Consider the following 21,591-nt stretch of genomic DNA (forward strand, 5'->3'; position numbering starts at 1 on the left):
AGGCAAAAATATCTTTGTCGGGTCAACGAGTGGTTCATGTACCACATGTTTCTGTCCTGGAACCAAATTTTTACAGAGTGGCCAGTTCTTTTGAATGTAATGCAACTCGTTAGCACTGCAGTCCCATTCACATATAAAACAACAGTACTTGGTATATCCAAGCTGCATTTCAAGTAGCAGAGCTACTACTTCAAGATCACCACAGATATTCCAGTTGTACTTTGTGTATTGGATATGCTTTAACAGCAGTTCCATGTTTTCATATGCCCTTTTCAGGCAGCATCCATCAAGCCCATGTACAAGCATGTCCAGACTGCATCATTTCCATGGACGTTATGCAACCTGCCCTGAATGCACACCTGGACATGCCCACACTATATCCAGCAAGGTATAACATGAGCAATAGGCCTATATTAAGAATTAGGCTAAGAATTTAATTGCATTAGCCTGAAAGTATAATGAGAAATTGTAAAAATTTGTTGTTGTTTTTTGTTAAAATTTTAGGTCATGCATAATTTTAAATATGATTTTCATGATTAGTAGCCAAAAATATGTAAGATATACCCTAAAGTGTTGAAGAAGCAAAAACTTTGTTGTCCAGTGAAAAGGGAAAATGTTACTATATCCAGGTATCTCTGAAATATAGGACTCTTTTACTAAAGTTTACCACATGCTAATGGATTTAACATGTGCTAAATGCTACGAAGCCCATTTTATACCTATGAGCTTCTTATAATTTGCCCCCTCTTCTATGAAACCGCGCTAGTGATTTCTAGCGCAGAGTGCCGCGCAGAATGGCCCGCGCTGCTCCTGACGCTCATAGGAACTCAGTGAGCATCAAGAGCAGTGCGGGCCATTCAGCGCGGCTCTCTGCGCTAAAAAAATGCTAGCGCGGTTTCGTAGAAGAGGGGGTTAGTGTGTGTTAATTCCCTTATAGCACGCTACACTATGGTAAAAAGGCTCCATAGTTTAACACAGAGCAGATATGGATCTGTTTTAGAGCCTCTATCATTGTGCTAAGGGAAACAGCAGAAAACAAAGGAGTACATATTCTGCCAGTGGTGGTCAGTGTTTTTTTGGCCACTGCCGACATTACGCTTGTATATTCAACGCTATGCGACACAACTCCTTGCATAGCTGAAGCAGACATAACATTACCTGAACAGCTGACATAGGCCGTCTCATAGGATAGACAGTAAGAGCCATACGTAATGTTGCTCCAGCAATCCGTCAGTTGAGATTCTGTCCCATTACAGGACACATCAATTAGACCAAGGCCAAATGTATTCGATGTAAACCAGGTAATCTGTGGTACTGACAGAGCGACGCCACAGCCTAGTGTGTTACAGATCACTTGAGCTTCTCGCAAGCTCCATGTCGGGCTGCACACTATACTCCACCGGCTATCCTTAAGCACTTCCACTTTCCCATTGCAGTGGTTGGTCCCACCCATTAGTCTCACATCTGGAAAGGGAAAATGAAAAGGGGAGAAAATTATCCGTAAGAAATATGAGCCAGCAAGAATAAGTGGCCCCAAAACATGCCAATAGGAATAAGTGTTGATGCCCAAATTTTGAGGGCATATATACCTGGTTATGCTAGTGCTCTAAAAAGGAAAGTAAGTGCTAAATTCACTGATCTCCTTTCCGTGGCCGATCCGTGCAGGCCCAACCAATTCACAAAATAAAAAAAATTAAAATGAGGGCGATCGGAGGAATACCCCCTTCGGACCGCATGGATCGCTAGTGTGCGAACCCAACGCATGCGCAGACCATCATATGTTCTTATTAGTCTCAGTTAGGGCACTGGTCTTTGACCAGAGGGGCCGCCGTACCACTGGTCTGACCCAGCAGCGGCAATTCTTATCTGTAGATGGTCTGTGCATGTGTCTAAGAGCCACGACTTTTTTTTATTTTGTATTTTTACTAGCCCAGCTTTTAACCTGCGGGTTAAAACCACAGGCTCGCAGTGCGGGGAAGGCAAGAGAGTTGGGGCGGCAGGAGAGATTCGGGGCAAAAGCAGAGCGGTGAGTCAGGGCGGCGGGCAGGAGAGATTCAGGCCGAGAGCAGGGCGGTCAGTCGGGGCGGCGGGCAGGAGAGATTCAGGCCGAGAGCAGGGCGGTCAGTCGGGGCGGCAGGCAGGAGAGACTCAGGGCAGAGAGGAGCAGGAGATCGGGCAGAGAGCAGGGCGGCAGAAGGCAGGGCAGCTGGAAAGAACCTCAGAGACTGGTCCTCAGCAGTTGCTTATTTTGGACCGGCCAGCCCAGTCGGTGTTGCTTTTTTATTTTAGTGAATCACGTCCTTCCTGCTTTGCATGCCGATTCTCCTCATTTGCATGCTTGGATTGGGATCGGATCAGTACACAGGTAAGTGAATCGGGTCGGAGGGAAATCAGGTTGCAAAGGGCTCGCAACCGATCGGTTTACGATCGGTTTGTTTAGTGAATCTAACCCTAGTGCCCACATGTCTTTATAGAACAGGCTCCTACCAGGTGCTCTCTCAGTGCCTAATTATAGGCACTCTGTTATAAATTGCCCTGAAAGTGGTCAAATCTTCTTTCTCTTTAGATTAACACTGAGATAATTTCCTTACAACGGTTCATGACTTTATAAGTAGCTGATAAAAACTGAATATTAATTTTGCTTGTACTTCCCAAACTTGATATTCGCTTATTTGGATTTAGCTCATATGTTTTATTCAGGTACAGTTGGTATTTCCCTGTCTCCAGGGGGCTTACAATCTAAGCAGTCAATGTACTAAACTGAATTATTGCAATAATACATATTATTAGCTAATTAACAAGCATTATTTAGTGATAAACATCAATTGTGGGCTGAGGGATACCCCAAGAAGGTACAGAGAAGTATGTTAAAGGATGTCTGTGGCCAAAAATCATACTCTACCACTCTCTTCCTGAGCATACAGAACTCAGATAAAGGGTCCCTGGGAGGAGCAGATTGCCCAAATGAGGGAAAACACCTGTAAGAGGCTGGTAGGATTTATATAATTTCACCACTGGTATTTGGAACGTGACTGTAATGTGGATTATGGACTATTTTGTGATCTTATTCTATTTATTTATTTGTTCCAGCGTTTTTTGATTGATAGACTTTTTGATTTTTTGATTTTTTTTTTCCATTTAGGTAGTTTGTGGGGTGTTTTTTGGAGGGTTGATTCATCTTCCCTGTTTCTTATTTTGGCTCCTTCTGTCTCTCCTTTGGTTTTGCTCAAGCACTTGATTTTTCCACCAGTTCACTAATATATAATTTATAAAGGCACGATGATGTACGGGGCAGGATTTATTTAGACTTCGGTCTAAGTGTGTATCACTTAATAAATACCTGCCTGGGGCTATTGGTCATCACGAGGGAAAATCAAGCCCGTAGTGACTAGTGCATTGTAGTTTCTATCATTATCTGTGGCCTGATTTCAGGACCTCTTGGTGGTGCTTGGTTCATGCCACTGAAGATTCAGACTTGGTGCTTAGAGAGGATATTACCAATTTTTTGTACTAGGATTTATATAAAACAGGGATTCTTAACCCAGTCCTCAGGACACACCCAGCCAGTCAAGCTTTCATGGTATGCACAATAAATATGCATACTCTATCTTTATTTCAATTAAATCTGTCTCACCCTGAAAACCTGAATGGCTAGGTGTATCCCAAGAATTGATATAAAAACTACTGATATACAAATGCCCATTTAATGATCACGTCCCACATGAGTAAAAACGTACAAATGAAGGCCAGCAAAAATCGTAAATTAGACAAAGAGTCCACAAGAGTAGTATTAAATGATGACAAAACGTTTCAATCCTGCTCACAGTTCTGGTTTCCTTGGTCATGGGTTATCGCTCTCACTCTTTGGCATCTCTTCCAGAAACCAACAAGAGAATGAGCTATTTTAGGAGCAAGAGATAGCGGTGTTACTTGGGACCACTGAGCATGATCATATTTGAGTTAATAAGTGGAGTGAATACATTAAAGAAAATCTACTGTGGCAGCATTTAACTCTTGAAAGGGAAACAGTGATAAAAATGAGGACAATGGCTTAAATCAGTGGTTCCCAACCCTGTCCTGGAGAACCACTAGACCAATCGGGTTTTCAGGCTAAACCTAATGAATATGCATCGAGCAGATTTGCATGCCTGTCACTTCCATTATATGCAAAACTCCCTCATGCCTATTCATTAGGGCTAGCCTGAAAACCCGATTGGCCTAGTGGTCCTCCAGGACAGGGTTGGGAACCACTGGCTTAAATAAAGCTGAAAGGAGCAGCCCCACGGTATAGCATCTCTCTCTGTTTCTTCCATGTCTTCAACCCCCACAGGTCAAGCATTCCCCTCCCACTCATGGATCCACCATATCTCCCTTTTTCTTCCCTCCCTCCCCATCATGGGTCCAGAATCTTTCTTCCCTCTCCTAGTGGTTCTTCAAATGTGCCTGTATCTCTCAGCAATAGAAATAAACAAATGCTACTTCACGTGGACTCTAAAGCCTTCCCACTTTGCCATATACTGCCCTCTCTGGCTCAACTTCCTCTCTCTGGCATGGACACAACAAGGCAGAGAAAAGGTTCTAGGGGCTGGCAAGAAATAGAATTTGATAATTGCTGCCACGGGGAGCCACTACAAAAGATACAGGCACGCTTGAAGACGGAAGAAAAAGAAGGGAATAAAGAAAGCGGTAAAAATGCTGGACTTGCAGAACAAGGGGAGGGAAGGAAGTGATGCTGGACCTCCGGGGGAGGGGAAAATGGGAAAAGCAGGAAGATGCCAGATATAAGGGGAGAGGCAGGAAAAGAGGAGGTGTTAGCTATGATTGTTGGGATAAAACAGGTGTGTGGTCTGGCTTTCTCTATGTGTTATAGTTTGGTGACTCCCCTGCATCAAGATTTTGGCAGCATCAATGGCCGATCTTGGAAGTGATTGACAGCTGGCAGAAAATTGGTATTTACAGTGGCTGATTTTCTGTCCTGTTGGCTGCTGGCTTCCCCTTTGCAAAACCATCTAAGTTAGCCAAAACCGGCTAGTTGGCTACTATGAGTGGTAATTTGAGGTTGAGGGGTGGTAGATTCAAGAGCAATGTTAGGAAATTTTACTTTACGGAGAGGGTGGTGGATGCCTGGAATGCGCTCCCGAGAGAGGTGGTGGAGAGGAAAACGGTGATGGAGTTCAAAGAAGCATGGGATGAACACAGAGGATCTAGAATCAGAAAAGAATAGTAAATATTGAAGAACTAAGGCCAGTACTGGGCAGGCTTACACGGTCTGTGTCTGTATTTGGCCATGTGAGGGAGGATGGGCTGGGGAGGACTTCAATGGCTGGGAGGGTGTAGATGGGCTGAAAAAGGTTTTGACAGAGATTTCAGCAGTTGGAATCCAAGCACAGTACCGGGTAGAGCTTTGGATTCTTACTAAGAAGAAAAAATTAAATTGAATCAGATTGGGCAGACTGGATGGACCATTCGGGTCTTCATCTGCCATCATCTACTATGTTACTATGTAATTCTATAAAAGGCCTTTGATGCCTGAAATATCCTTTACAAAACTACCCCCAGTAAGACTGCTTGTTCTGAGGTCTGCAGAGAGTGAGAAGTCCCCCCGATAGCCTAAAAAGGTGATAGAGTTACCTGAGCAGATAACGCTGGCATCTTGATCGTGATTACAACTGTGTTCGGTCCAGTGTTTGGAACTGCAGGCCGTAAGAAGAGGTTCATTTCCTTTGCAGTGAACATTACTCAGCCAAATGCGACCTGATCCTTGTCCAAAGTGAGCTCCCGTCGGTGCTGAAAGCGCCGACCCGCAATCCACCTGTTTGCACACGAGCTGGGCAGCGCTCTGCATATCCCAGTCCTCATCACACACCGTGCCCCATTCGTTGTCGTGAGTCACCTCCACTCTCCCAGCACAGCGATGAGGGCCATCGGCCAGCCTCAGCACTAGAGAACAACAAATCAAGAAGAAGCCAGCAGAAGGACACTTAAGAAAATCCTACTATCATAAACATTTAAAGCGTTTCTAGAAAATATTGCACTGATGAAATGGGACATGGTGCCAGCACACAGCTGTACAGTATAATGAAAGTTTACCTAAATGACATACAGCATGGGCAGTGGCAGTACAAACTTCCAACATACAGGCCCACTCACATGTACTGTGGTGTCTGTTATGTATTTAGCCTTCTTTTCCTCTTAAGTTTCCTACTGTTAAAATGTCTCAGGATGTTTCACCCTACACCATCGGCGCAATGTGCGGCAGCAGCGAAGAATGCAAATAGAATACTAGGCATGATAAAGAAGGGAATTACGAGTAGATCAGAGAAAGTTATAATACTGCTCTACAGAGCCATGGTCAGACCGCACCTGGAATGCTGCGTCCAGCATTGGTCCCCATACCTAAAGAAGGATATAAAACTGCTAGAGAGGATGCAGAGACGAGCAACGAAGCTAGTGAAAGTTATGGAGAACCTGGACTACGAGGAACGACTTAGGAGACTGGGGTTGTTCTCCCTTGAGACGAGGAGACTGCGAGGGGATCTGATCGAGACTTTCAAAATACTGAAAGGATTTGACAAAATGGAGCAGGGGAAGCAGTTATTTACAATGTCCAATGTGTCACGGACAAGAGGACATAGACCGAAGCTGAGGGGGGACAGGTCCAGGACGAATATCAGGAAGTTCTGTTTCATGCAGCAAGTGGTGGACACCTGGAATGCTCTCCCAGAGGAAGTAATTGCAGAATCCACCGTTCTAGGATTTAAGGGTAAACTAGATGCACATCTCCTTAAGCGTGGCATAGAGTGAAACGGGTAAGGGAAAAGTAGATGCACATCTCCTTAAAAGTGGCATAGAGTGATACGGGTAAGGGTAAATTAGATGCACATTTTCCTTGAGAAGCATATAGTGATATGGGGACTAAAACTATGCCAGGGTACACCTGACGGGGCCTCCGCATGTGCGGATCACCGGACTTGATGGACCCAGGGTCTGATCCGGAGATGGCAAGTCTTATGTTCTTATGTACACAACAAAAGGAGAGCTCAATCCCCATCACTATTGGCCTTTAGCAGCAGAGCCAAGGACTGATATTTACCATGGTGGCTGGCAAGCTGGATACCTACTCACTGGAATCTGGACTGAGGAACCATTTTATAGCCAGCTCCCAACAGATTTGAGACCTGGTTGGAGAAATGCTGCACATCATTTAGGTCAACTTTCAATATATCATAGGACAGCTGAGGGCGAAACCTACCATACTCCCAGTGGTTGCTGGTTCTGTGCTATCATCAACCACTGCAAATGCCACTGTGCTTATGTGAACCAGTACCTTCAAATATGCAAATAAGCTCTGAGGATGCATTTCCCTTTTATCTCCCTCCCCCTCAGTGATGTTGCATATTAGAGAATGACACGGTGACAAAATTCATCACCGTTTCCGTCCCCGTGGATAACCTTCATGTCATTCTTTAAGGAGAGAGGGAAGAATCAGCCACTGACCCTCAAGCTTTGCTTTGAAGAATGCTGGTGTAGAAGGACTGAGGTTGAAATAGACATTAGAAAATGACATGGGATTATTTCCCGCGGTTATCCGCGGGGACGGGGACGGTGATGAATTTTGTCACCGTGTCATTCTCTATGCATATCTTAAACTTATCCATCTGTGAACTACTTAGATATCTATATCTATCCCAGGGGTCTCTAGGAAATAATGAGAATAAGGAAATCTTAATAGAACTGTGGTGTTTTCTCAGAGTCTTAGAGGCTCATTTTCAAAAGAGAAGAACATCTGAAAAACATCGTAAAGTAGCAGAAGGACATTTTTCCTGCAAAAATGTTTGCTTTGATTTTCAAAATTTGGATCTGAGACATTTTTCTCTGCAGTTCATCCAATTTTCAAGAGGGCATGTTTGGGTGGCACTTGAATGTTCCCAAAAATTAGACATTTTTGTGCTGCAGTGGAACAAAATCAAAACGTCTAGGCCAAAAATTAGACATTTTGCTCTAGACTTATTTCAAACATGACTAAATTACAATAAGGTACCTTAAATGACTAGATGACCACTGGCGAGATTAAGGCATGACCCCCCCCCCTCCCTTAATTCTCCAGTGTTCACTGACACCCCCCCTCCCAAAGATGTGAACATGGCAGTACATACCAGGCCCTATGATAGCAGCAGATATAATGCGCGAGCAGGACCTGTAGTAACCAACCAGTAGACTATAGAGAAATTGACCAAGGCCCATGTTCCACTCTAACCGGTACACTTGGGGTAGAAAGTTTGAACCCTCCAAAGACCTCCATATAGCTGACACCTGCAAGCTTAAACACTATTATAGTGGTGTACACTTAGATACAGTGCATTTTTTTTTTTTTTTTTTGCTACTGCCAGAGGGCTCGTCATTCAATATAAGAGGGTTATGATGAGATGTTTACCTTTTATGTGAAGTCCACTGCAGTGTCCCCTAGGCTGCCCCACTGCTCTGTCTGTGAGGCCAGCCTACTAAGAATCCTTGCCTCAGATATCCCAATGGTTTCCTTTTGTGTATTAAGATGGGGGGGTTGTTTTTAAATGGTACCAAAAGATAGATGTACTGAGCACAAAAACGTCTAGAAAACAGCGATTTTCAAAACCAAAAGATAGATGTTTTTCTGATTCGAAAATTGTCACGTTTGCCACTTGATTTTTGGACTGTTTTAGCAAAACGTCCAATATCAGACTTAGAAGTCATATTAAAAATGCCTCCATCCCCCCTCCCCCTTTTACTAAACTGCGATAGGGTTTTTTAGCGCAGGGAGCTGCGCTGAATGCTGCGTGCTGTTCCCGACGCTCATAGGAACTCTGAGCGTCTCGGGATAAGCACGCAAGATTCAGCATGGCTCCCTGTGCTAAAAACTGCAGTTTAGTAAAAAGGGGGACATATGTGTTACTGAATGTTTAAAATCAATGACACAATACTTCTTGGCTAATTGTTTCCCGCTGTTGATTCCTCCATATTGTCAACAACAGGATTTCATCTCATACCCTTCCTGCAAGGAACCAGAAGTGGGTCCAAACCCACAGTTTACACAATGCCTGATCTAAACTCATAGGAATACAATTTCTCTCTCAGAACCTGCTATAGGCAGTGGAATGGGGTGAGACCCTGGGGCCCTGGCTCTACCCGCAATTGAAAAGCTTGGGGGCAGAGCAGGTTTGGTCAGCTCCCCCAACTAAACAGGTGTTCCACTGCCCTTGTGATGCCATGTAAGTCAAATATGTGAACTGCTGTCAGCACTAGCTAAGAGGAGAACGTATCCAGTCACGCTTGGTTAGAGGGTATAAGCATGTCAGACAGATAATTACTTGAGCATAAAACACCAGCATCCTCCTCATGGTTGCAGTCAGTTTCTCCCCATGGATCATGCGTGCAGTTAGCAAGGAGAGCTTCTGTACCATTACACTTCACGTTATCCAGCCAAATCTTGTCATTCCCTTTTCCGAAATAAGCTCGGAGTTGAGCTGAATGTGCAGGCCCGCAGTTCATCTCTTTACACACCACCATTGCATCTTTCAAGTCCCAGTTGTCATCACATACAGTTCCCCAGATGTTCTCATTAAAGACCTCCACTCTCCCAGCACAGGGATGGGGACCATCCACTAGTCTCAACTGGAAATGATCTGAAAAAAAAATTTTTTTCAAACACATTTAGCTCAGACATTTTGAATTCTTAGTGTTGCCACACATGTACTCAGTGATCAGAGAACTGTTGTGTCCCATTGACAAACAAAACAACTGACATAGAGACAGTGATATAGTGAGGGTGGGAGACATCTGGGCTTGTGGCACCTCCCCCCCTCTTCTCCTGCCCCCCCCCCACCCACCATGTATGCACAACCTTTCCCTTCCCCTGTACCGCTTTAACTTTGCTGACATAAGCAGCTCTCCCTCTGATGTCACTTCCTGTTCCTGCGACCAGGAAGTAATTTCAGAGGGAGAGCCGAGGCCAGCGCAAGCAGCAGATTGGAGCTGCTGCTCGCGCTGGTGAAGAGCTAGCGGCATGGAGGGAAGAGGCGAGGAAGGAGCTGGGGTGGGGGGAAGAAGAGGTGGCAGAGCCATCTGCACGACGGTGCCCAAGGCGGTTCGCTCTCCCCCTTACTATGCTACTGCATAGAGTTGCTATAGATATCATGCAAGTGTTTGACGTTTATGTTGGAATCTCCAGCAAATCTTAACACACCCAATCAGTCAGATTGTTAGGATATCTTCAGTGGATATGCATGAGATGGATTTGCACACAAAACTATTGTGTGCATATACACTTCTCCCTCCGTATTCGCTGTGATAGGGGATTAGCAGACCTGCGAATACAGAAAAACCGCAAATAATTTTTTCATATGTTATTCACTGTTTTCTATTAAAAACCATCGTGAATATGGTGAAACTGCGAATAACATGGTGGGGAGACCAGCCTGTTCCTGAAGGAGAGACAAAACACGATGAAGAAAGTGCTGGGAATCAGCAATTTTCTCTGTAAATGGTGTCAGGACAAAGGCGCGCGCAGACAACTGAGCGCAATGTGGAGGTGCGCGCCGAACAAAATGACTGTTTTAAAGGCCTCCGACGGAAGGTGTGAGAGGGGAACCCCTCACTTTACTTTATACAGATCGCGCCGCGTTGTCGGGGCGTTGTGGGGGGTTTGGGGGGTTGTAACCCCCCACATTTTACTGAAAACTTCACTTTTTCCCTAAAAAACAGGGAAACAGTTAAGTTTCCAGTATAATGAGGGCGGTTACAACCCCCCCAAACCCCCACAACACCGCCGCGATCTGTATTAAGTAAAGTGGGGGGGTTCCCCAACAAAAACCCCCATCGGAGCCCCTAAAAACACTCTTTCTTCGGCGCGCGCTTCCGTCTTGCACTCAGTTGTCGGCGCGCGCCTTTGTCTTCGGCGGTTTTGTCTATGAACCCTGTAAACGCTTGGAATTAGTGATTTCTCTATGCAAGCTGATGTAATTTGGGGGGAGGAGCAGCAAGCTAAAAACCACGAATAATTGAAACCGCAATTGCTGAAACCGCAATTACAGAGGGAGAAGTGTACTGAAAATGTGACGGAATAGAATAGGTATGCCCCCAAAGACTGGGTTGAGAACCACTGAAACAGTTCATCTTGGGTATGACATGGTGTGAATGTCTTTTCACAAAAATGGAGAACCAGATTTTACATATACAGACGTGCACTCTAGAAGTATAGAGTCAATGCAGGTGGAATGAGCAGAATGGAACCTCTACTACTACTTTTTCTATAGCGCTGAAAGGCATACGAAGAGCTGTACATTTTAACATACAATAGACATTCCCTGTCCAGAAGAGCTTACAATCTAATTTAGATAGGACATTTCAGAGTTGGGGAGGTTATAGTGGGTCTATGACAGCAGTGAGGGGGAGTTAAAAGTTGAAAGCATTTTCTAAAAAGTGGGTCCTTTAGCTTGGATTTGAACACTGCCAGGGACGGAGCACAACATATTGATTCAGGCAGCCTGTTCCAGGTATACGGCGCCGCAAGAAAGAAGGGACGGAGTCTGGAGTTGGCAGTGGAAGAGAAGGGTACAGATAAGAGGGGTAGCTTTAGAGAACCAGGTCTCCTTTTCCTTGGGCATTGGCAGCAACAAAGCAAAATGGAAGATGCTCTACAGATGCACAGGCGAAAGCACTATGCTTGGTATTCCCCCTTCAAGCTAATATCATAGCACTATACGTAATCATGTGATCTTGTTGGTGTTGATGATCACTGCTATGATATTAGCTTGAAGAAGGTCTACACTTTTCGGGGGGGGGGGGCAAAATGTAGATCACATTAGGTAATAAAGGATTTCTGTATGCCAAATGATCACCCACTATAACATCAGAAACAATTTCCCCATTTGTAAGCGCTAAATTATATCACATTTCATTACATTAGAGATTTCTCTTCCGCCATTGCCTTGTGGTTCAAGGTGGATTACAAAAGAATTACACTAAAGGTATTACATGAAGAAGCTATCTGGTAATTTCTAAAGGAGATACGGAGTAGATGAGGTTGCTTTGGGGAATCGGGAAGGTATTGGGAAGTGGGAAGGAGCTAGTGGTATGAAGTCATTTGCAGGAATTTCTTGAAGAGTAGAGTCTTTATTTCTTTTCTGAAAGTTTGTAGTCTGGGGTCATAATTAGTAGACTGGAGATTTGGTTGTCGAGTTTTGCTGCTTGTGTGGCTAGGAGGCCATCATATAGTTTTTTCCGTTTGACTTCTTTGATTGGAGGGTACGTGAATGGAGTGTGGGTTTTCCGATGTCTAGTTGATGTAGTTTGGATGAGACGGTTGTTCAGGTAGATTGGGCTGTTGCCGTTTATGGTTTTAAATAGTAGACAGTAGAATTTGAATAGTATTCTTGCCGGAATTGGAAGCCAGTGTGAGTTGAGGTCTCTGTGATGTGGTCGTGTTTCCTCAATGAAAAAAGTCTTAGTGTTGTGTTTTGGATTGTTTGTAGTTGTTTTATCATCGTTGCTGGGCAGGGGAGATAGAGAATGTTGCAGTAGTCTAAAGACCAACTAGGGATTGTACTAAGAGCCGGAATTGTGTTCTATCGAAGAATTTTCAAACTTGTCTTAATTTTCTCATAACTGCGAATGATTTCTGTATTGTTTTATTGATTTATGGTTATCTATCTATCGTCATTCCTAGTAGTTTTAGGATGAGTTGAAAGGGGTAATTGATTGGGTTAATTTCTATATTGGTTATGGTTGGGATTTTGTTATTTTCGAGGAGGATGAATTTTGTTTTCTCTGGGTTCAGCTTCAGTTTATGATCTCTCATCCATGGTGCTATCATTTCTAGTGTGACCCCATCCCAGTATGAACCCATCCCGCATGGGTTCCATTACCAACTGCTGGAACAGTCTCCTTCTAGAAAATCCAGGATCTCTCTACTTCTTGGATATCCCACAATAGAGATTCCCCAATCAACATCTGGCATAGTAAAATCTCCTATCAGTAGCACTTCACCTTTTGCAGCCATATTATCCAAACTCTGTTTATGTCTTGAGTTCTCCTTATATCGCCTCACCTGTATTGTGTTTGACGCAGACCGCCACGATCCTTTGCTACTTACACTCCTATGTTACTTGCCATTGTACCCTCTCCTCTTATGTATAAGCCTCTATTTAACCTCTGTTAACCGCATCAAATTTCATGGTGTATTGCGGTATACAAATATTACATTACATTACATTAGTGATTTCTATTCCGCCTGTGCCTTGCGGTTCTAAGTGGATTACAATTAGAAGAGATCTGGACATTACCGAGAGAATTACATAACAACGATACAAGTATATTACATGTTATGGTAGAGAATTACAAATTAGAGGATATCTGGAATTTTTCCGATAGAATTACTTAGCAAGATTAATTAATTACAGGATACAGTGGAGAATAACAATATATTTGGGTAACAGAAGAAAGTTACCTTACTTTGAAGGGATAGGATTATTGGCTACCGATGGTTGATGCTTATTTGGGAATCTAATATTTTTGGCAGGTGAGGTTCGAGGAGTTGACTGATGTGTTATGTTATGTTATGTTATGTTCTAAATGTCTTTTTTTAAATCTCTATTCCTTCCATCTGTGAAGGAGGCCTGTATATCACACCAATATAAATATATTTTCCATTCTCTCTTTCCACAGTGCCTCTTCCTTACCCTGAAGCGCCTGCATTATATGGTTTTCTTCCTACCCTGTCTTTCCCGAACAGATTATAGCCCAGTATAACTATATCCCAGTCATGGCTCTCCATGAACCATGTCTCCATGATCACCACTACTTCTAACTCAGCCTCTTCCATCACAGCCTCTAGATCAAGAATCTTGTTTCCCAAACTTTGAACATTAATATATACCGCTTTCCAGACATTTGTGTAAAGGTATTTAGTGATTCACTTACCTGAGGGCTTATACTTACCTGGGGGCTTTGATCACCCTGCCCCAACGATTCTAGTTTAAAACTCTCTTCAGTAGGTTAGCCAGTCTGCTGCTGAAGACATTTCTTCCTTTCTTTGACAGATGCACATCATCCCTGCTCAGTCCTTGGAAAATCGTCCCATGGTCCAGGAAGCCAAAATGCTCTCGATGACACCCATAGGCGGCAAAATGCTGTTTTGTTTGGGGTAGGGGGGCCCAAAAGCTCCACCCTAGACCCTGCCCCAGACCTGCCCAAGCCTCATCTCAGACTCCACCCTCCATAATAATAGTACTTGTAAATACCATTTCTTCCATTCATTTATCATATACTGTACACACAATATAATATAATCTGCAGAGTCTATATTTACTTAGGTGGATGACATTTTCATTTTATTAGAAGTCAGTCCCAATCTTAGTGATTTGGTTTTAGGCATTGACAGTTGCATCTCCAAATTACAGATGTGGGCGACTTCCATCCAAATGAAACTGAATGCTTCAAAAACCAAATTGCTTTGGATCAGGCTTAGATTAGAAAATCTCCCTGCTAATGTTACATTGAAATCAGGTATCTCATTCTTCCTCCAGAATTTTGGGTATTATTCTGGATTCTTCTCTTACATTTCATGACCAGATAAATTCTTTGGCAAAGAAATGCCATCCCCAAGTCCATCTATCCCTGTCCCTCACAAATATGACATCTTTTCCTCCTCCTCTTATCCCATTCCTGAGTGTCACATCTCTCCCTCCTTCCCTCATTTGAATCTAACATCTCTCTCTCCCCCACTCCCTCTCCCAAGTCCTATATTGCTTCCTCTTTACCTTCTACACCTCCCCCAAATCTGGCAGCATTGTGGTGGAAGTGGCATCTTGCTGCCAGCTAGCATACCTGCTGGTCGGCTCTCTCTGCCGTGAACCTTCCCAGACATCTACTCTTTCCCTCCCCCTCCACCGCAAGTCTACTTAACATTTCTTGTAAACATTGCCCGGTGGAGGAACTGATTTCTCAATGCCACCCTGCCACCGGCCGGCATCTTCTCTCTACTGTGTCCCACCCTCTCTGACAGCTTCCTGTTTCCGCTAGGGCCCCTATGCCTCCCCCCTCCCACGTTCCAATACCTATGATGACGCCATCCATGCAGCCACACATCCAGGATGTGAGCTTCATTCAGAATACTAACCATTTAACCCTACTCTCTGTTTTCTATCTTTTAACCAGTTCTTAAGCTACAATAGGACATTACCTCCTATCCCATGACTTTCTAATTTTCTCAGGAGTCTTTCTTGAGGCACTTTGTCAAATACCTTTTGAAAATCCAGATACACCTTTATCTACATTTATTCACCTCTTCAAAGAAATATAGTAGATAGGTAAGGCAAGATTTCCCCTCACTAAATCCATGTTAGCTTTGTCTCATTAATCCATTCTTATTTCTCTAACCCCTTCCCTCCCCACCTAATGACCTATCTCTAACCGCCTCCCTTCCTGCCCGATCTTCCCCTTCCTCCCCCCTCCCTCCCTCCAGCTTCTCCTTCCCCTCTTGGTACTCTCCTATAATTGAAATTGGTACTTCTCAATCAATTCTCTGTATCCTCGCTATATATGTATAGTCTTTTGCACTATATCTTCGCTGCATATGTACAGACTCTTTACATTGTAAACCGCTTCAACTGCATTATACAGTCTCTTGCATTGTATCTTCGCTGTATATATATCTTCGCTGCTTATGTACAGTCTCTTGCATTGTAAACCGCTCTGAACTGTTTGTGGTATTGCGGTATACAAAAATAAAGTTGTTATTATTATTATTATTATATGCTATATAATTTTGTTATTTATAATAGTCTCTAGCATTTTGCCCAGCACTGACCTCAGGCTCAGCGGTCTATAATGTCCCAGATCACCTCTGGAATCCTTTAAAACATTGGTGTTATGTTGGCCACTCTCCATGCTGGATTTTTTCTTTCCAGTTTATGATTTATCTTTAATCTTATCTATTGTTTTGCCTTTTGTCTTTGTTTTGTTCTATTTCTATCATTTAAATTTCTCCAGAATTCTACTGTTCAACGGCTCCCCCTTCTGCTTCTATTCCTTTCTCTCCTCTCTTCTACCTTCCAAAGTATTTAGATCAATGCTGTCTTGTTAAAATGTTTATTTTTATTTTATTTTTCCTCTAACTCTACTTTTCACTTCTCTATTACCCTCCAGGTACTTTAGTTAGATTGTGAGCCTTCGGGACAGTAAGGGAATTTTCCAAGTACCTTTCTTATTTCTAATCTTAATGTATATTTTCTGTAAACCGCTTAGAACCTAACGGATGTAGCGGTATATAAGAAATAAATTACATTACATTACATTTTAAAGATATATTACTAATAATAGCTCTAATAAACATAAATAAATATATATATTTAAAAACCCCAAAACTAACAATAGCTCTGCAAGTTTGGGGTTTTTTTTTTCAGTTCTATCAATACCCTGGGATGTATCCCATCTTGTCCAGGCAATTTGCTACTCTTTAGCTTGTCAAATTGCCTCTTTGCAACTTCCAGGTTTACAGAGATTTATTTCAGTTTCATTGACTCATCAGTACTGAATACCATTTCTGGCACTTGTATCTCCAGTTTCAAATTTACTTAACATTTCTTATACCGCCTAATCAGACTACCAGGCAGTGTACAAAATCATAAAAACATACATTGGCTAAAGCAGTGTTTTTCAACCTTTTTACACCTACGGACCGGCAGAAAAATAAGAATTATTCTGTGGACCGGCATCGGTCCGTGGACCAGCGGTTGAAGAACACTGGGCTAAATCGTGGGCCAGACCCCGCCCATCTCTACCCAATCTCCACCCCAGACACCGCCCCCATAATAGTACTAATTGCAGCTTGCACGTCCCCTGCCTCATCTGGAAGCCTTCATGCTGATGTTGCAACGTCAGAGAGAAGGCTTCCAGTTCAGGCGCAGGATGCCCGTAGGAGCCACTGCCCGTGACTTTGTGCACTGAATCAGTTAGGAAGAGGGAGTTGGCTTGAAGATAACGCCGCATCGATCGCACTTTGGACCGGCGGTTGAAGAACACTGTTTTGGGCCTGATGCACATGCTGGCCTTGTGGACCGGCAGGAAATTTCTGTGGACCGGCACTGGTCTATGGACCGGTGGTTGAAGAACACTGGGCTAAAGTACAGATTTAAAATGACAAGGCATCTCTAGGGATGAAGACCACATTCAGAGACATTTAAAACCATGACAAACGGAAACAGAAGGTAAAAAGGCAAGAGCTACAATATTCAAGGTAAAAGATAACGTTTAGGAAAAAACCAATTTCTATTCATAGGGATTCCAAGGTATGTTTCGGCTCCTGTAGAATTTTCAGTCCATCCTCTCGCCTCTGCCAATATGTCTCAATCCCTGTTTTCCCTTTATCACAAAGCTTTATGGACTCCCTACAAGCTCTCATTGGCGGGCCTCCTTCAGACCAATAATTGCTGGAATTGTGGACGAGCTGTAGGTTCACTACTCCATATGATTTATGAATGTCCCTATGTAATACAATTCTGGAGAGACATAGGGGAAATCATCCTGAAAATATTTGATTTTCAGTGTGATATTTCTCTCTCCATAGAAATATTCAAATCTCATGCTTTACAAGGAGTAATTGATGAGAGACCCAATAAACTCCTAAAGGCTCTTCTCTCCACAATAGCACTCAAACATATTGTTTTGAACTGGAAATTGGCCAACTCTTTTTCCTCACATTATTGGTGGCAATTGGTACTACAATATTATAAATACGAATTGACCCTTGCAACAAAATATACAAATACGATTTCCTTCAATAATCAATGGTCCCCTTTATTGGTGTATCTACAATCACTACCAAACAGTGTTTAAAGGTATTTTTCAGTTTTTTGATAATCTTTCTGTCTCTCAGGTATCAAATATAAGCACGCAATTAGATAAAGCTCTTATAAATTCTAATTCTGATATTTGTACTGTGGCACTCATTAATATTTTGTTATTGTTTTTGTTTCATGCATCTTTTTTGAAAACTCAATAAAATCTCATGGCATAAAAAAAATTTTTTTTCAATCCATTCAATATGAATGATTCTCTTACATCTTCTCTTTCCCTTCTTTCTGCTAGAGAATGAATTTCATTTCTAATCTAATCTAATCTAAACCTTAAGTTTATATACCGCATCATCTCCATGAGTATGGAGCTCGACATGGTTTACAAGAACTTAAAATAGTGGGTAGAGAAGAAGAAAAAGGATTACATGAACTTATGTGTAGAAGGGGGAGAGAAAGGAGGGTAGGATAGAGCTACAATTTGCTGAAAAGCCAGGTTTTCAGTTGTTTGCGGAATAACTGAAGGGAGCTCAGGTTCCGCAGCGGGGTGGTGAGGTCGTTCCAAAGACCTGTGATTTTGAAGAGAAGGGATTTTCCCAGTTGCTACTCTTTGGGATTCCGGAATCTTGCTATTCCTTGGGATTCTGTATGGAATGTTGCTACTCTTTGGGATTCCAGAATCTTGCTATTCCTTGGGATTTTGTTTGGAATGTTGCTACTCTAATCTAATCTAATCTAAACCTTAAGTTTATATACCGCATCATCTCCATGAGTATGGAGCTCGACAAGGTTTACAAGAACTTAAAATAGTGGGTAGAGAAGAAGAAAAAGGATGACATGAACTTATGTGTAGAAGGGGGATAAGGAAACACAAGTTTTCAATTGAGATTATAAACTGCCTGTGTAGTATTTGGAAATGAACTCAGCTCTGAGTTAAAAAAAAATAAAAATGTTTCTGCTGTCCAGAACTGTATTATTTCCTGCCTTTAATGCAGTTGAGCAATGCTCAGACCCCTGGGGACTCTCTTAACTGTTTGACAGATTTACGCTGTACAGCCAATGTAGTGCCTGCTTCCATGCAGAGACAAAGGGAAGAAAAACAACCCTAAGTTTGATTTTTGTTTCTAGCTCAAATGAGGGTTGAATTACATTTCTCTTCTTTGCGGATCCTTCTTCCTATGAAAGAAGGGAGAAAGTGGGTTCTCCTCACTGCTATTGCCCCCCCCCAAATTGAGTGCCACCCAAAAGCACTGCTAAAGTTCCAGAATTTAATGTCTGACCGACGATGATGCTTGCCTTCCACGGTTTCACAGACTCAACTGATCGTCCCTCCCCCACCCCTGAACTATTCTTACTCATTTCAAATACTGTACTCTATTATTTTAATTTGTAGAGATTCTAAATCAGTGCGCATACAGTTCCCAAACCTGTTTTGGGGACTCTCCAGCCAGTTAGGCTTTCATGATATCCACAAGGAATAGTATCTAGTAATTAACTAGCATTAGTAATTAAGTAACTAGTAATTAGGTAACTAATTAAGTAACTAGTATTAGTAATTAGTAATTAAATAATTATGTAATTAAGTATCTAGTAATTAAGTAACTAGTAATTACATAACTAGTAATTAAGTAATTAGTAACTAAGTAATTAGTAATACTAAGTAAAGCAATACTACTAGTAATACTAAGTAAAGCAACAAAAAAATCTTTCTACCTTTTGTCGTTTAATCATCTTCTCTTTGCTCTCTTCTTTCTATACAGCGTTTGTCCTCTCTCCCTTCCATGTAACATATGCCCTCTCTTTGCCCCTACCCCTTCCATCTACTGCCCCCTCTCTCTCTCTTCCATATGGCATCTTCTCTCTATGTCCCTTCAATAGACAGTATATCTGGGGTCTCTTCTCTCCTTTTCACATGATTCATTTCAGCTTCACCCCCCTCTCCATTTTTCTGTCTCCACCCCCTCCCCTATGCTTTGGCATCTCTCTTTCTCTTCTCCCTTCCTTCCAACTCCACACCATGGTGTGGTATCTCTATCTCTTTCCTTTCCTTCATGTCATGGCATCTCTTCCTCCCCCTTCTATGGTCTGCTATTTCCTTTCCTTTTTTCCTTTCCCTCCCTTGGACTTGGCATCTCTGGTTCATCTCCCTTGTCTGCCTTCTCCCTCCTTCCCTCTCTCTCCCCAATTGGGTGCTGCAGCAGCATTTCTATCCCCCTTCCCTGTGCAGCATTTCTACCCTCCCCACTTCCCTGTGCAGCATTTCTACCCTCCCCCTTCCCTGCCCAGCATTTCTACCCTCCCCCCTTCCCTATACAGCAGCATTTGTATCTCCCTTCCCTGTGCAGAAGCAGCATTTCTCCCCCCTTCCCTGTGTAGCAGCAGCATCCCCCCCTTCCCTGTGCAGCATTTCTACCCTCCCCCTTCCCTGCCCAGAATTTCTACCCTGCCCCTTCCCTGTGGAGCAGCATTTCTCCCCCCTTCCCTGTGCAGCATTTCTATCCACTATCTCCTCCCACGTGCCTGTCCCACGCTTTCTTGAATTTAGACATAGTCTTTGTCTCCACCACCTCTACTGGGAGACTATTCCATGCATCTACCACCCTTTCTGTAAAAAAGTATTTCCTTAGATTACTCCTGAACCTGTCACCTCTTAACTTCATCCTAGGCCCTCTCATTCCAGGGCTTCCATTCAAAAGAAAGAGACTCACCTCACCTCATGCGCCTTTATGCCAGGTAGGTATTTAAACATTTCTATCATATCTCCCCCTCCCGCCTTTCTTCCAAAAAGTATACATATTGATATCTTTAAGTCTGCTCCTATATGCCTTCTGACGAAGACCACCGACCATTTTAGTATCCTTCCTCTGAACCGACTCCATCTTGTTTATATTTTTTTGAAGGTGCGGTCTCCAGAATTGTATGCAATATTCTAAATGAGGTCTCACCAGAGGGGCATCAATACCTCTTTTTTTCCTACTGGTCATTCCTCTCCCTATGAGAGTGTGTGGCGCAGTGGTTGGATCTACAGCCTCAACACCCTGGGGTTGTGGGTTCAAATCCCACGCTGCTCCTTGTGACCCTGGGCAAGTCACTCAGTCCTCTATAGCCCCAGGTACGTTAGATAGATTGTGAGCCCACCGGGACAGATAGGGAACATGCTTGAGTACCTGATTGAACAAACCGCTTAGATAACCTTGATAGGCGGTATATAAAAATCCTAATAAACTTGAAACTTGAAACTATGCACTCTAGCATCCTTCTAGCTTTCGCCATTGCCTTTACAACCTACTTAAAAACATAAAATCGCCACACTGGAACAGACCAAAGGTCCATCAATCCCAGTATTCTGTTTTCCAACAGGTCCCACGTACCTAGCTAGATTTTATGCTGCTTATCCTAGGCTGGGCTGTTGGGCTGAAGTGTGTACTGAGAAAGCTACAAAGCAAGGTTTTGTGACTTATAGGCCAAGAACTTATCTGATACCTTCTGGTTCTCATGATTTATTGAGATTTCTAAATTTAGTTTATAAAATCCAAGAATAAATTTGACCGATGAGGAGGCTCGCTACAGTACACTCGAATTTTATATGAAATAGAAAATTTGAGTGTAGCCCGGTGGTCATGATTGAAGAATAAAACAAAATCTCAATCTTAAAACTTTCCTATTCCAAGATGCCTTTACCAAATCCTAATCCTTACTTCATCTATTAATCTTTCAACACTCTCTCGATTCTTATTTTCTTCATTAGGGCATCTCATAACATCAC

At 42.9% G+C, this 21,591-nt stretch overlaps 1 protein-coding gene across 1 annotated transcript in view; it reads right to left on the reverse strand.

Moving 5' to 3' along the window:
- The window catches only part of LOC117368167 (deleted in malignant brain tumors 1 protein-like), a 101,740-nt gene that overhangs the window by 51,653 nt on the left and 28,496 nt on the right, over window positions 1–21,591 (reverse strand). The window contains exons 3-5 of the mRNA XM_033961544.1: window positions 9,345–9,659; window positions 5,632–5,940; window positions 1,159–1,464 (exon numbers count right to left, since the gene is read on the reverse strand). Coding sequence (XP_033817435.1) covers window positions 1,159–1,464; window positions 5,632–5,940; window positions 9,345–9,659 — 930 coding nt within the window. The remainder of the gene's footprint in view (window positions 1–1,158; window positions 1,465–5,631; window positions 5,941–9,344; window positions 9,660–21,591) is intronic.

This window comes from Geotrypetes seraphini, chromosome 10, assembly GCF_902459505.1.
Source record: "Geotrypetes seraphini chromosome 10, aGeoSer1.1, whole genome shotgun sequence".
NCBI classification, from domain to species: Eukaryota; Metazoa; Chordata; class Amphibia; order Gymnophiona; family Dermophiidae; genus Geotrypetes; species Geotrypetes seraphini.